Raw genomic sequence first — 11497 nt, 5'->3', positions numbered from 1 at the left:
ACTTCATACAATTTTATAAGTACAAAGAATAAGTAATCCTCTCCCTGTGAAGTAATCGCAATCTGCCACTTCGTCGTTGACTGTAGCCTAGTGCGGTCTTGCCTTTATATGAACCTCGGAATATGGGTTCTGTCACAGATCAGCAAAAATACAACAGAAAAGATTTCGTCATTATGAGTATTTTGACTTTTTGACATTGACATGTATGTCAAAAACATAACCTAAAAAAATAAAACTTGTTTAGTTGTTTTGTTTATTTTTCGTATTATTGTAATAACTTATTTGCTTACTATTCTTGGTTAATATGATTTATATATATTTGGAAAATGGAGTCGCTCATGTATGGAACTCTGAAGGTGAATAGCTTGTTATTTTATATCTTCTTTTCGTTTTGCTCATTCATTCGCATTGCTCTTCCTCTCCCTTCGGATCTTCGGAGCCATAAACCCCCTGCCATAAATCTGGGGTTGGGAATTTCAGAGTGTTACCTTTATTTGAGTGTGGTTACTATTTAAGATGCTAGCTCTAGCCCGTGGGTAGTAGGATGTATTGCCACTGCAATATTTTAGCTTCCTAATAAGTAGGCATTTTGGTAACGATAAATTATAAGGAGTACTTAAAGTCTGTGTTATATGAACATGTATGAGAAAAAAACAGAGTGGATTGCAGATATTATGAGGTGTGTTTGTAATTAAATTTTTGTTATAAATTGTACCTACTGTATAATTTCAGATTGGTTTGAACTACGGACAAAGCATAGAATATGTGGTTCTTTGATAGGAGCTATTTCTTCACATCCAAGGCAAAATGATTTTAAAGGTATAGTACCTAATAATAAAATTCAAATTATTGTGTTTCTTACTAATTATGGAAGTATCTAATATTGTGACTGTCTCCTTTTTTAGGATTACCAATGGCCTTGATGACAGAAGAAGCAGCTTTATTGATTGAAAAAGGAATCTGTGAATTATACTCATTACCAAATTTAACCCAAAAGCCCTCAGAAACATGTAAAGAAGCAGCTAAAGATCTGGATCAAAAGTATAAAATAATTAATTATCACATAAAATCATAATGGTATTTTACAGCATAATATTATATTATGTTTTTCTGTTATAGACTGTTACAAGAACAAAGTGAAGCCCTCAGAAAAAGAAGAATAGAACAAATATCACAGAAGATTGATGTCATCATTGCTGGCAAGAGAAAGAAACTATTAGCTAAAGGAATGCCAGGTAATCCACCATAAACATAGTATGGTCAGCTTCATCAGTAGCTGTAGGTATACTTTTGTATGTGTTCAAAGTAACAAACAGCCTATTCATTCAAACATTGGTTTGTGAGTTTCTAAGACAACATCAGTTCCATAAAGGTCCTAATAATATATATTATAATATTACACAGATATCCCCATGGACAAAGAAACATACCTACAAGAAGAAATATGCAAGCTACCTCCTTTGGCACCAGCACATGTACTGGTTTATTTACCCACAGAACATCATATGAAAACAGGTAAACCTTCTAATAACGAAATGATGAAGGGAACAAACCTATTATACCTATCATTTTTTCATTTAATTTTAAAGGTTTTCCCTAAAGGATTCTTTAGCAAAAATAAGCCTAAAAACCAATATAGCCCAAATTCAGAAGCAATCATTTGTATAACAGTAAGAAGAACATGCAAGACTGTAATTTAAGTTTTTTATGTATTTCAGATGAGGTTAAAATGACAATCCAAGATTTGGAACCTAGCATATCAGGGGAAGGTGCAGTTAAATATGCGGTTTACAAAGACCTATGGGAGCAAGGTCTTTATATCACTGAAGGATTAAAATTTGGATGCGATTTTCTAGTTTATCCAGGTATGAATAAAATACAAATAGATAGACATGTGCGTGCCCTTTCGTAATTCTTAACTCCATAACTGTTAGAAAAAATGTGTAGCAAATGAGAATTAAAAAATAGTACCTAAATGGTTTCTAGATTTTTTTTTAAAGTAGGTAAGTACTTATATCAATTAAATAAGTACCTATATTTTTTTCAGGTGATCCAGTAAAATTCCATGCTATGTATATGATCAGATGTGTTGGCAGTGAGACAGTATCTTTTCAACCCTCGACTCTGGTTGCCTTTGGAAGACTTTCAGTAGCTGTGAACAAAATAGCTGTGGTAGCCACTTGTGGACCACAGAATCAAATTAATTATCAAACATTGCAATGGCATGATAGTGTAAATGGATGATTACTAGTGTACTGAAATGTATGTGCTGGCTGTACTGTATCTTGATTGTTGCTGGTTCTTTGTTACTGGCTGGAGAAGGTAAAAAAATTTGATTATTAAAGTAATATTAAAGTTTATTAAAAAAAAAATACGTTTCTATTTTTGTTTCCTATCTAACCCACACTGGCTAGTTAAGGTTTAAAAATATTAATCATAATTACAGATATAATCAAAGCAGAGAACCTCGTCCATTTCCATTCCCTTTCTTGAAGTCTAATCTAAATAATTTTCGGCCGCCTGGCCACGCTCCGTCTATATGTGACTACAATGGCAATGGTAGTGGAAGTGGATGGACGAGGACAAAGTATTGGCTAGGGCGAGACCAGTGACTGTGGCTGTGGCCAATAGAAAATAAAACGATTCTGGGCTGTAGCCCTCCATGTGAAAATAAACAAAGCCAAAGAAAGCGAGAGAGTGTTATTATTCTGAGGGCTCAAGTTTTTGATCTGTGTAAATTTTTGTCAGAACAAAACGTCAACCTACCCAACCACAGAACAGATATTTTTTTATTAAATTCAAACATCTGCAAATAAAAGTGAGAATTTAATAAAAATAACGAGTAATATTCACGATTTGATATAAGAAATGGATGACCCAGAATTAAATCGTATCAGGCAGCAGCGTCTGGCTCAGCTGCAGGCTCAACGCGGCGGCGGCGTAAGTTTTCGATAAAAATGTATTTATAGGTTATTATGCTTTTATCGTTCAACCCTTTGTTTCACTTGTAATTTATACTTATTTTAATTTATTTATTTTACATTTTACACAGACATCCGCTTTAAATATCTAAGTACTCGTCATTATTATAACTATAACGTAGTTAGTTTAAAAATAGTTGATATTGTAAGGTGTTTACTACAGATGAGTGATTCACCATTCTGTGATCTCTGAATATTACTGATTTTGTATACCGCTCAATCTTGATCACTTACGATTCCTGTACAAACACAATGTTCAAATATGATTCCTGTTTAAACACAAAGTCATCATGTATTTGTAATAAGGTAAATTCCTGTAAGTATACTAAAATTTCATGTTTTATGTTGTACTGTTTCAGGGTAGCGCAGATCCCAACAATGCCAAGCAGCAAGAAGAGAGAATGCAACAGATGGAGGAGGCCAAGCACAGCATCCTCGCACAGGCGCTCAGTCAAGATGCTAGAGCCAGATGTAAGTGTTAAATAAACAGTACTCAGTGATTTATTTATGTTCAGATTTTGATCTTGTTTCGTTGTAGGTAAAGAACAAAAGTTGACTAGAAAGCTAACTAGTTAAAACTGTGTATAAATATATTTTTGTAAGTTAAAATATATTTAATAAATTATATAATAAGAAATGATGTTGTTCTTTTCCAGTAAACACAATAAAGCTGGGCAAACCTGAGAAAGGAGCGATGGTTGAGAACATGATCTGCCGGATGGCTCAAATGGGGCAGCTGCAGTCCAAAATATCTGAGCAAGAGTTGATACAGATGCTGGAATCCATCAACCAACAGATGCCCAAGTCTGCCAGCACTGTGAAGTTCGACCGACGGAGGGCCGCTCTTGACTCTGATGATGATCTCTAACATTTCCTTGGCCTTATGGCTTTCTATGCCTTTAAGATTATTATTGTTTACCTTTATTCCTTAACACATTATGCATGGGTGACTTGCACAAATAATTTGAAAATGCTAACATCTGTAATTTTTTGCCCATCAAGTCAAAGTTTAATGACCTATATGTAACTTTGAAATATTTATGATTACATTGGAAACAAAACCAATACTTACTGTAAATGATCTTTTATAATATTTATTATGATGGTAAAGTCACCCTACATCTTGATTTAATTAGTCTATTTATTTATCTTAACTAGCTGCAGCAAATCTTGAATACTGATATTTATAAGGTGCTTCTTTAAATTTTTATATAACAGTTACACAGCCATTTAATAAAACTCAAAATTATAGTTTTCAATAAAATGTATAAAACTTTGTAAGCTAATAAATGAAAATAGTTATACAATTATTCTTGTGGTTATTTTTGACCTACACTTTGGAAAGGATTAGTTCAAAACATTTTCATCTATCTATAACTACAGTAATAACACACGCATAGTCCTGAATACATAATGTTTTTATAATAATGTTATCTACGTAGTTTACAATCATCAGTTCACGCTAATAAATTGAAGAATTTTCTTGCACCTATATACCTACAGTGATTGATGAATGAGGATTAAACGATTAAATTAATTAGTTAATTACGTAGGTACCTATTTGTTATTGTTAGTGATAACAGCAGATTATCGCGTAAATACAGCAGAAATTCCATACATGTGCCATTTTTTGTCGTAATTCTCATAATATTACGATTATCGATAATAACTAAAGAGATTATAAAAGCTACTGTCTGCTTGTACTACAAGCAGTAATGATTATGAGGTCAACTATCGCTATACTAGTGTTTGCGTGTGCGGTGTGGGGGGCCGCCGCTGCCGCCGCCGCCGCCGCCACCCGGAGGAGATCAGCTCAGGCTGACTACATCGATGAGCTGTACGGGACGGAGGATCTTTATGCCAGGGTGTCTGATAACGTGTTGGAGGATGCCAGGCTTGATGTGGTTAGTGTCTACATATTTATAAAGCTCATTAATATCATACCTTTAGGTTAGGGATTACTACTGCTGTGAACAAGTGTGTACCGGAAGCGTGAATGACCATAACTTCTTATACAGGAAATGTTCAAAGTCGAATGGATATATCGCACGCTTTTGACAACAGAGATGCGGGTTCGAGTCCTACCACCCTATGAGTTTATACCATCGCTCCTCTCTTACGATCAAGAAGATAAACACTGTGATGAAACCTGCACATTTTCTACACACCCATCAATATAGGTAAAGCAGCTTTGGAAATGGTTCAAGCACACAAAGTGAGTTTAGAATCTGAGGTGATTTGCAAGAGGTTCCACTTTAGGTAGGCACTGGTTACTGTCTGAATGGTTGACTGAATCTGATTGTTACCACAAATAAACACCCACTTCCACTTACAAATTCCAGCCGGACCTCATCAGAAAATACAACTACCCAGTCGAGCAGCACTTCGTGACGACTCCTGACGGCTACATCCTCGAGATGCACCGCATCCCACACGGCCGCGACGCGAACAACCGGCCTGAGGAGGGGAAACCCGTGGCGTTCGTCATGCATGGATTGCTGTCGTCGTCTGCTGACTGGGTGCTGCTGGGCCCTGGGTGTGCGCTCGGTGAGGTCATTATGGGTTATGAATAGTTTGGTATTACCTAAGTATACTAAAAAGTTTATGTTTTCGTTTAAAACTAATATTCAACTAGTCAGGTACGAGTATCTACTTTCTGTTACAATTATATGCTACAAACCTAGTAATACCTACTTACTTATTTATTTACGGAAATTATATTTATATAGATAAGTACTACGTAACTAACTACAACCTAATCTTAATTTTTCATGAGTTTAATCCTTGTCTAATCCTATAGCTTATGACTTTGTGACAATCAATCTAAAATACCACATAGTGATATTTTAGATTGATTGTCACAAAGTCATCAACATTGATTAGTACTTACGATTAGTATGGTACTTAGGTACCCTTGAGTATAGATTTAAAACCTGGTTCAAATTCATCATGTTCTTACACCTTTCTCCTCAGCGTACATCCTGGCGGAACAAGGGTTCGACGTGTGGATGGGCAACGCGCGCGGCAACTACTACTCGCGCCGCCACCGCTCTCTGAACCCCGACAGCATCAGAAACACCAAGTTCTGGGACTTCAGCTGGGATGAGATCGGCCACTTCGACCTCCCTGCTATGATCGACTACACTCTGGCTGCCACTGGGAAGTCTAAGCTGCACTATGTGGGACATTCGCAGGGAACCACCGCGTTCTTTGTCATGGCTTCGTTGAGGCCTGAATACAATGAGAAGATTGTAGCCATGCAAGCGCTGGCGCCTGTCGCGTTCATGCAGTACAATAAGAATCTGCTCTTCAACACTATGGCTCCTTTCGCTAGGAACATAAACGTAAATATATAATTTTTTATCCTTTACTTCATGAGCTTCATGTGTATCGATATCGTTACGGGTCAAGTTATCCAAATCGAATAATACGCTTAATTTTTTTCCTCGTGATATCCATTCTATGGTGTGAGTGCTCACCCGTCTAAAATAATGTCACAAGAATACAATGGGATGTCTGTATCCTACGCTTGTTGATATCTGAATGAATTATATTTAAGAACTTAAATCATTACCGTTCCAGAAACTGGCGTCAACAATCGGCGTCGGCGAGGTGCTGCCCAACAACAACCTGATGACGTGGGCGGGGCAGTCCGTTTGCATGGACGAGGTGGTGTTCCAGCCGCTCTGCACCAACATGCTCTTCCTCATGGCCGGCTGGAGCGAGGGCCAACATAATGCCGTACGTTACTGTGTATAATCATTACTAACAACAACTCCGGTTCCTGACCTGACAGCGGGAACATTACTGATAAAATTCCGCCCTGCATAATCTACAAATGTACTAGGAACAATGCTATAGGGTGAATGAAGTAGTACCTAATCTGTTCAGTACTTCTATTACTTGGCTCTAATATTTTAAAGCATAGAAAGGCATAGTACGTTATATCTGACTCCATCTTGTTCTTCCTCAGACGATGTTCCCTGTAAAACTGGGCCACACCCCTGCCGGCGCTGCGGTCCGCCAGCTCGCGCACTACGGCCAGAGCATCCACGAGAACGAGTTCCGCCGCTACGACCACGGCTCCCGACAGAACCGCAACCTCTACGGATCCCGAACACCTCCTAGCTACAATCTCAAACGCATCACTACCCCAGTCTTCTTACACTATTCGGATAACGACTCATTCGCTGATACCAGGGATGTGAGGCGCTTGTATGAAGAGTTAGGCGCGGCTGTAGGCCTGTTCAGGGTGCAGCTGTCTACGTTCAGCCACTTGGACTTCATGTGGGGCATCGATGCGAAGACGCTCGTCTGGGACCGCATGATCAACCTCATGTGGGCCACCGAGGCGCTTGAAAGCAATGCGCAGTCAATAGAATAAGAGCAACAGTTGAAATGAAAATGAAATGAAAGTTAAAATAATATTATTATGTGACTGTGAAAATTGTGAATTATCTTTAATCACTTATATAAAGTAAATCAATTTTGCAGTGAAAATTATACTTTACTTTTTAATTAAAGATATTAAAACACACGGACTAATGCTTTTTTTCATGGTTCACTTCCTTCCCACTGATGAAATCCCAGCCTATACAACAATCAGTACCTACCCACAGCCAGACAGGGTATCTAGTATCTACCTTAATACTAAGATATTCATCATTATATTGATTGTTAACTTTTCGATTAAAGATGGTTATCTAACTTTATAAATACTTTCCTGAAAATTATCTTATCAGTGTTATAAAAATGTTTGTGAGAAACGTAGTATGTTTTCTACTTGTAGCTTTGGCTGTGGGGAGCGCTACACCTAATATCTTCTCCGTAGTAAAAGAAATTAATGATTTAGCCGATTTTGAGAGTAGAGTGTCTAACAATATAGATGAAGATGCTGATTTGGATGTCGTGAGTTTGTCTATTGTTACGTTTACATAAGGTATTTCCTAGGCATAGATAATGCTGTTGATCTATACTATTTATAGCAAGGCGAGTAGGATTGTGGATTGTGAACAGGGAAGTAAAGTGTGCTGTGAACGTGTGTGTTTTTGTCGGTAAGTGGGCGTACCTAATGAACCAAAATATTTCGACCATAGAACCAAAAGGAAGGTCAGTAAATGCATACGGTAATACATAATGCTACGGTGACTAACTTCTGCAGCTAGTCAAGTCGTAAGGATTTTAATTAATCAATGAAATAGGCTACTAATCTAAGTAGGTACATAATGCATAAGTATAGGTAGTTACTAACATACGTAAAGCCTACAACAACCTAAGATGAGTATTTTCCATTGATTTCCAGCCAGAACTGATCACAAAGTACAAGTACCCGCTAGAAATCCACGAGGTGACAACAGATGATGGCTACATACTGCAGCTGCACCGCATCCCTCACGGCCGGGACCGCCACACCGCGCCGCGGCCCGACCGACCGCTGGCGCTGGTGGTCCATGGACTCACGCTATCTTCATCCGTCTTTATTGATACTGGCCCGGGGAATGGGTTAGGTAGGTATCTGAGTGCTAAGTTACTCTTACTAAAACTGAATTAACGTTTATCAAATATCTCAACTGTTCTCGAGATGAGTCTGTACTTCATTTTGCATACGTCTGGCGCAACTCGGGCTTTCAGCGACTGATAACTATAGTCTGACTGGCTTATCTTTTCTTCACGGTTAAAACCCTCATGAGGAAAAACGGTAACAGTTTTTCAGAATGACGAGTTCTTAGTTCCTCTTTCAAAACACAATAAGTAGGTACATTCTCATATCTCAATACCTCTGATATCAATAATTATTGCCAATATTAAACCTTCCAGGCTACATCCTCGCCGAGAATGGGTTCGACGTGTGGCTGGCCAACACCCGCGGGAACATGTACTCGCGCCGCCACCGCCGGCTCAACCCTGACAGCCTCCTCAGCAACGACTACTGGGACTTCAGCTGGGAGGAAGTGGGCACCTTCGATCTTCCCGCAACCATCGACTACATCCTCAAGACCACCAAACGCTCGCGGCTGCATTACATAGGCTACTCTCAGGGTACGACGGCGTTCTTCGTCATGGGAGCTATGAGGCCTGAATACAATGACAAGATCATCTCGTCGCACCACTTGGCTCCTACTGTCATTATGGAGCACGCGGATAATTTGCTTCTGAAGGCTTTGGCACCCCTTACAGGCTCTGTTAGCGTAAGTGTCTACATATTTTAGCTAAAGAATAAATCTTAGCTTTTTGTAGATTTTTCAGTAAAGTGTATAATTTCCAGACCATTACTTCTTTGTTGGGCATCGGTGAGTTCATACCAAACACTGAGATCTTGCGGATGGCGGGCCAGGCGGCGTGCAACGACGACGCCTTTACGCAGCCACTCTGCTCCAACATATTCTTCCTCATCGGAGGATGGAACGCGGACCAACTGAATACGGTACGCTTTTCTGTATTTATTACCTAACTATTGCTATATATTTCATAGCATATAACAATGATTTATGTAGGTAGTAATAACATTCCCCTCAACTAACTAGAAAACCACGGATTTCCAGACCACACTGCCAATCATAGTGAGCCACACGCCCGCCGGAGCATCCGTGAAGCAGGTGCTGCACTACGGGCAAGAAATCGGGAAGCCAAATTTCCGGCGCTACGACCACGGTTTCATCACCAACCTCCTCAAATATGGGAGTAGGACACCTCCGAACTACGACCTACGGAAAGTGACCAGTCGAGTGTATTTGTATTATGGAGCTAATGATCCGCTGGTCAGCGTAACGGATGTGTTTGCGTTGAACGATCAGCTGCCGAATGTTGGTGGAATGTTTCGAGTGCCAATGGATGAATTCACCCATATTGACTTCGCGTTTGCGATCGACGCTCCCACGCTGGTCTATGAACCCATGATCAATAGGATATTGGAGGAAGATGCTGTATAAATAGTAGATACATCGGTACTTATAAATACTATCTATTTATTTTTATTTTATTGTGAAAGAGGACAGAGTAAAACCTTTATAAATGTTTATAAACTACCTAACTAATTATAAGATTGAATTTCTCATTTTAAATGGATTCTATACATAATTTGGATATGTATTTTTCTTTTTAAAATATTATTTGTAAATACACCTTGTAAATGCCCTTTTCTATGTTTAGTTCTTTTCTTACAACGGTTGTCTGGAAGAGATCGCTTTTAGCGATAAGACCGCCATTTGTGCATCTCTGTTATTTAAGTTAGATTTAAGTTTTTTTATGGTGTGCAAATAAAGATTATTGTATTGTATTGTATTGTATACATATAGGAATGTTCAACTACTTCCGTTTATCTGTAAGTACGAAAAATATAAATTGGTCATGAAGAATTTTAAATTACAGTAGATATTTACCTAGTATTTTAAAATTCGAATGAACTACGTTTTGAAAATGTCATTATTTTTTAAGTTTCCGTCATCGTTATCATAATAAGTGAACTTAATAAAGTTTGATAATTTACATAGCGTTTTTACTTACCTAATACTATTGATATTGTTATACTTCATCATCAGCGCGTAATTGTCCGCGCTGCTGGAAATAATAAGCCCCTCGCAAGGAGCGCCACTACTCTGTCGCCGGCCTTCCTCATTCAGCAAGGTACTACGCTACGCTTGCGTCCTGCCGCGCCGGTGATGACATAAATAGTTCAGGGGTGACCCCCCTCTTTAAGCTCCTTCTCGTGTGTTAACCGTGTCGATTAGGTGACAATTCTTGTTGTTCGTTCGTCGATTACGACAGTGACCCTCCCAGAAAGTTAGACAGTCCACCGATTTATAATCGCGAGCAATGGAAAGAACTAATATATAAGTATTCGGTTTTTCTCTTAATGACCACATCAGAAGTACCTACCTAAGTTAATTCCTAAGAGAACTCAACCGATATACCTAACAGAAAGCGTACTGGTAGTAGTTACAACACATCTTAGCGTCATAGCGCGGCGTGTAGTAAGCGCTCTGACGCGCGATAGTAACGCTTTCTGTTTGACGCATGTTTGACGATGCCTTAAAATCTACAAGCTGAAGTAGTCGTGGGCCGGTATAGTTATATACGACCCACGCCGAAGAACCGATGACCGGAGTAGGATTTGAGTGGAGATCACGAACCAGTGATACATAGACATCGATATTAGTTAGAATAAATAACATATCACTGAGTACTAGTACATAATACGTAAGTACCATTACAAAAACTTTAAGTATGTTATGAGTTTGTGCGGGATTTTATAATTATCACTTTGCAAGCCTTATGTACAACTTACAGAGAGGTAAAAACGTAATCGGGCAGCAGAGAGTGATAAGAAGCCTACCGAACATTCCTAATACAAATAGAAGTCAATAAAGCCAGCAAAACAGCAATACACCAGCAAAAAATAGATAGTAAATACCTACCACGTAAATACCTACCTACCTAGATTAGAATATCAGTTATTACAATCTGTCAATCAGTAAAGTTTACATGAGGTAGGTAACAATTATTAGCAATATTTGTTA

At 38.6% G+C, this 11497-nt stretch overlaps 4 protein-coding genes across 4 annotated transcripts; all 4 read left to right on the top strand.

Annotated features, from left to right (window-relative positions):
- Positions 1-197: 197 nt before the first annotated feature.
- Positions 198-2313, top strand: LOC105393479 (tRNA-splicing endonuclease subunit Sen34). The gene is made up of 7 exons (XM_011565247.3): positions 198-356; positions 733-819; positions 906-1041; positions 1120-1235; positions 1405-1515; positions 1719-1865; positions 2048-2313. The coding sequence occupies exons 1-7, from the start codon at positions 305-307 to the stop codon at positions 2242-2244; spliced, it is 846 nt and encodes a 281-aa protein (XP_011563549.2). The 5' UTR covers positions 198-304; the 3' UTR covers positions 2245-2313.
- Positions 2314-2766: 453 nt separating this feature from the next.
- LOC105393478 (DNA-binding protein DDB_G0278111) lies at positions 2767-4291 on the top strand. Its single transcript, XM_011565246.3, has 3 exons — positions 2767-2940; positions 3341-3452; positions 3638-4291. The coding sequence occupies exons 1-3, from the start codon at positions 2869-2871 to the stop codon at positions 3847-3849; spliced, it is 396 nt and encodes a 131-aa protein (XP_011563548.1). The 5' UTR covers positions 2767-2868; the 3' UTR covers positions 3850-4291.
- Positions 4292-4681: 390 nt separating this feature from the next.
- Positions 4682-7376, top strand: LOC105393474 (lipase 3). The gene is made up of 5 exons (XM_038120155.2): positions 4682-4885; positions 5324-5528; positions 5955-6325; positions 6564-6722; positions 6955-7376. Exons 1-5 carry the CDS (start codon positions 4697-4699, stop codon positions 7363-7365), a joined length of 1335 nt encoding a protein of 444 aa, XP_037976083.2. The 5' UTR covers positions 4682-4696; the 3' UTR covers positions 7366-7376.
- Positions 7377-7711: 335 nt separating this feature from the next.
- On the top strand, positions 7712-9937 carry LOC105393475 (lipase 3). The gene is made up of 5 exons (XM_011565244.3): positions 7712-7889; positions 8284-8488; positions 8799-9169; positions 9247-9405; positions 9524-9937. The coding sequence occupies exons 1-5, from the start codon at positions 7734-7736 to the stop codon at positions 9908-9910; spliced, it is 1278 nt and encodes a 425-aa protein (XP_011563546.2). The 5' UTR covers positions 7712-7733; the 3' UTR covers positions 9911-9937.
- Positions 9938-11497: the final 1560 nt, after the last annotated feature.

Source organism: Plutella xylostella, chromosome 29 (assembly GCF_932276165.1).
Source record: "Plutella xylostella chromosome 29, ilPluXylo3.1, whole genome shotgun sequence".
Taxonomy (NCBI): domain Eukaryota; kingdom Metazoa; phylum Arthropoda; class Insecta; order Lepidoptera; family Plutellidae; genus Plutella; species Plutella xylostella.
The sequence above is the reverse complement of the archived record's forward strand: the minus strand, read 5'-3'. Positions and strand labels throughout refer to the sequence as shown.

What these genes read in the sequence shown, in the direction of transcription:
- LOC105393479 (XM_011565247.3), top strand. Translation starts at nt 305, where the DNA reads ATGATTTATATATATTTGGAAAATGGAGTCGCTCATGTATGGAACTCT. An exon ending in TCATGTATGGAACTCTGAAG is followed by an intron (nt 357 to 732) that starts GTGAATAGCTTG and finishes GTATAATTTCAG; the next exon opens with ATTGGTTTGAACTACGGACA. An exon ending in ATTAGCTAAAGGAATGCCAG is followed by an intron (nt 1,236 to 1,404) that starts GTAATCCACCAT and finishes AATATTACACAG; the next exon opens with ATATCCCCATGGACAAAGAA.
- LOC105393478 (XM_011565246.3), top strand. Translation starts at nt 2,869, where the DNA reads ATGGATGACCCAGAATTAAATCGTATCAGGCAGCAGCGTCTGGCTCAG. An exon ending in AGGCTCAACGCGGCGGCGGC is followed by an intron (nt 2,941 to 3,340) that starts GTAAGTTTTCGA and finishes GTACTGTTTCAG; the next exon opens with GGTAGCGCAGATCCCAACAA. An exon ending in TCAAGATGCTAGAGCCAGAT is followed by an intron (nt 3,453 to 3,637) that starts GTAAGTGTTAAA and finishes GTTCTTTTCCAG; the next exon opens with TAAACACAATAAAGCTGGGC.
- LOC105393474 (XM_038120155.2), top strand. Translation starts at nt 4,697, where the DNA reads ATGATTATGAGGTCAACTATCGCTATACTAGTGTTTGCGTGTGCGGTG. An exon ending in AGGATGCCAGGCTTGATGTG is followed by an intron (nt 4,886 to 5,323) that starts GTTAGTGTCTAC and finishes TACAAATTCCAG; the next exon opens with CCGGACCTCATCAGAAAATA. An exon ending in GGGCCCTGGGTGTGCGCTCG is followed by an intron (nt 5,529 to 5,954) that starts GTGAGGTCATTA and finishes CTTTCTCCTCAG; the next exon opens with CGTACATCCTGGCGGAACAA.
- LOC105393475 (XM_011565244.3), top strand. Translation starts at nt 7,734, where the DNA reads ATGTTTGTGAGAAACGTAGTATGTTTTCTACTTGTAGCTTTGGCTGTG. An exon ending in CCCTTACAGGCTCTGTTAGC is followed by an intron (nt 9,170 to 9,246) that starts GTAAGTGTCTAC and finishes TATAATTTCCAG; the next exon opens with ACCATTACTTCTTTGTTGGG. An exon ending in ACGCGGACCAACTGAATACG is followed by an intron (nt 9,406 to 9,523) that starts GTACGCTTTTCT and finishes ACGGATTTCCAG; the next exon opens with ACCACACTGCCAATCATAGT.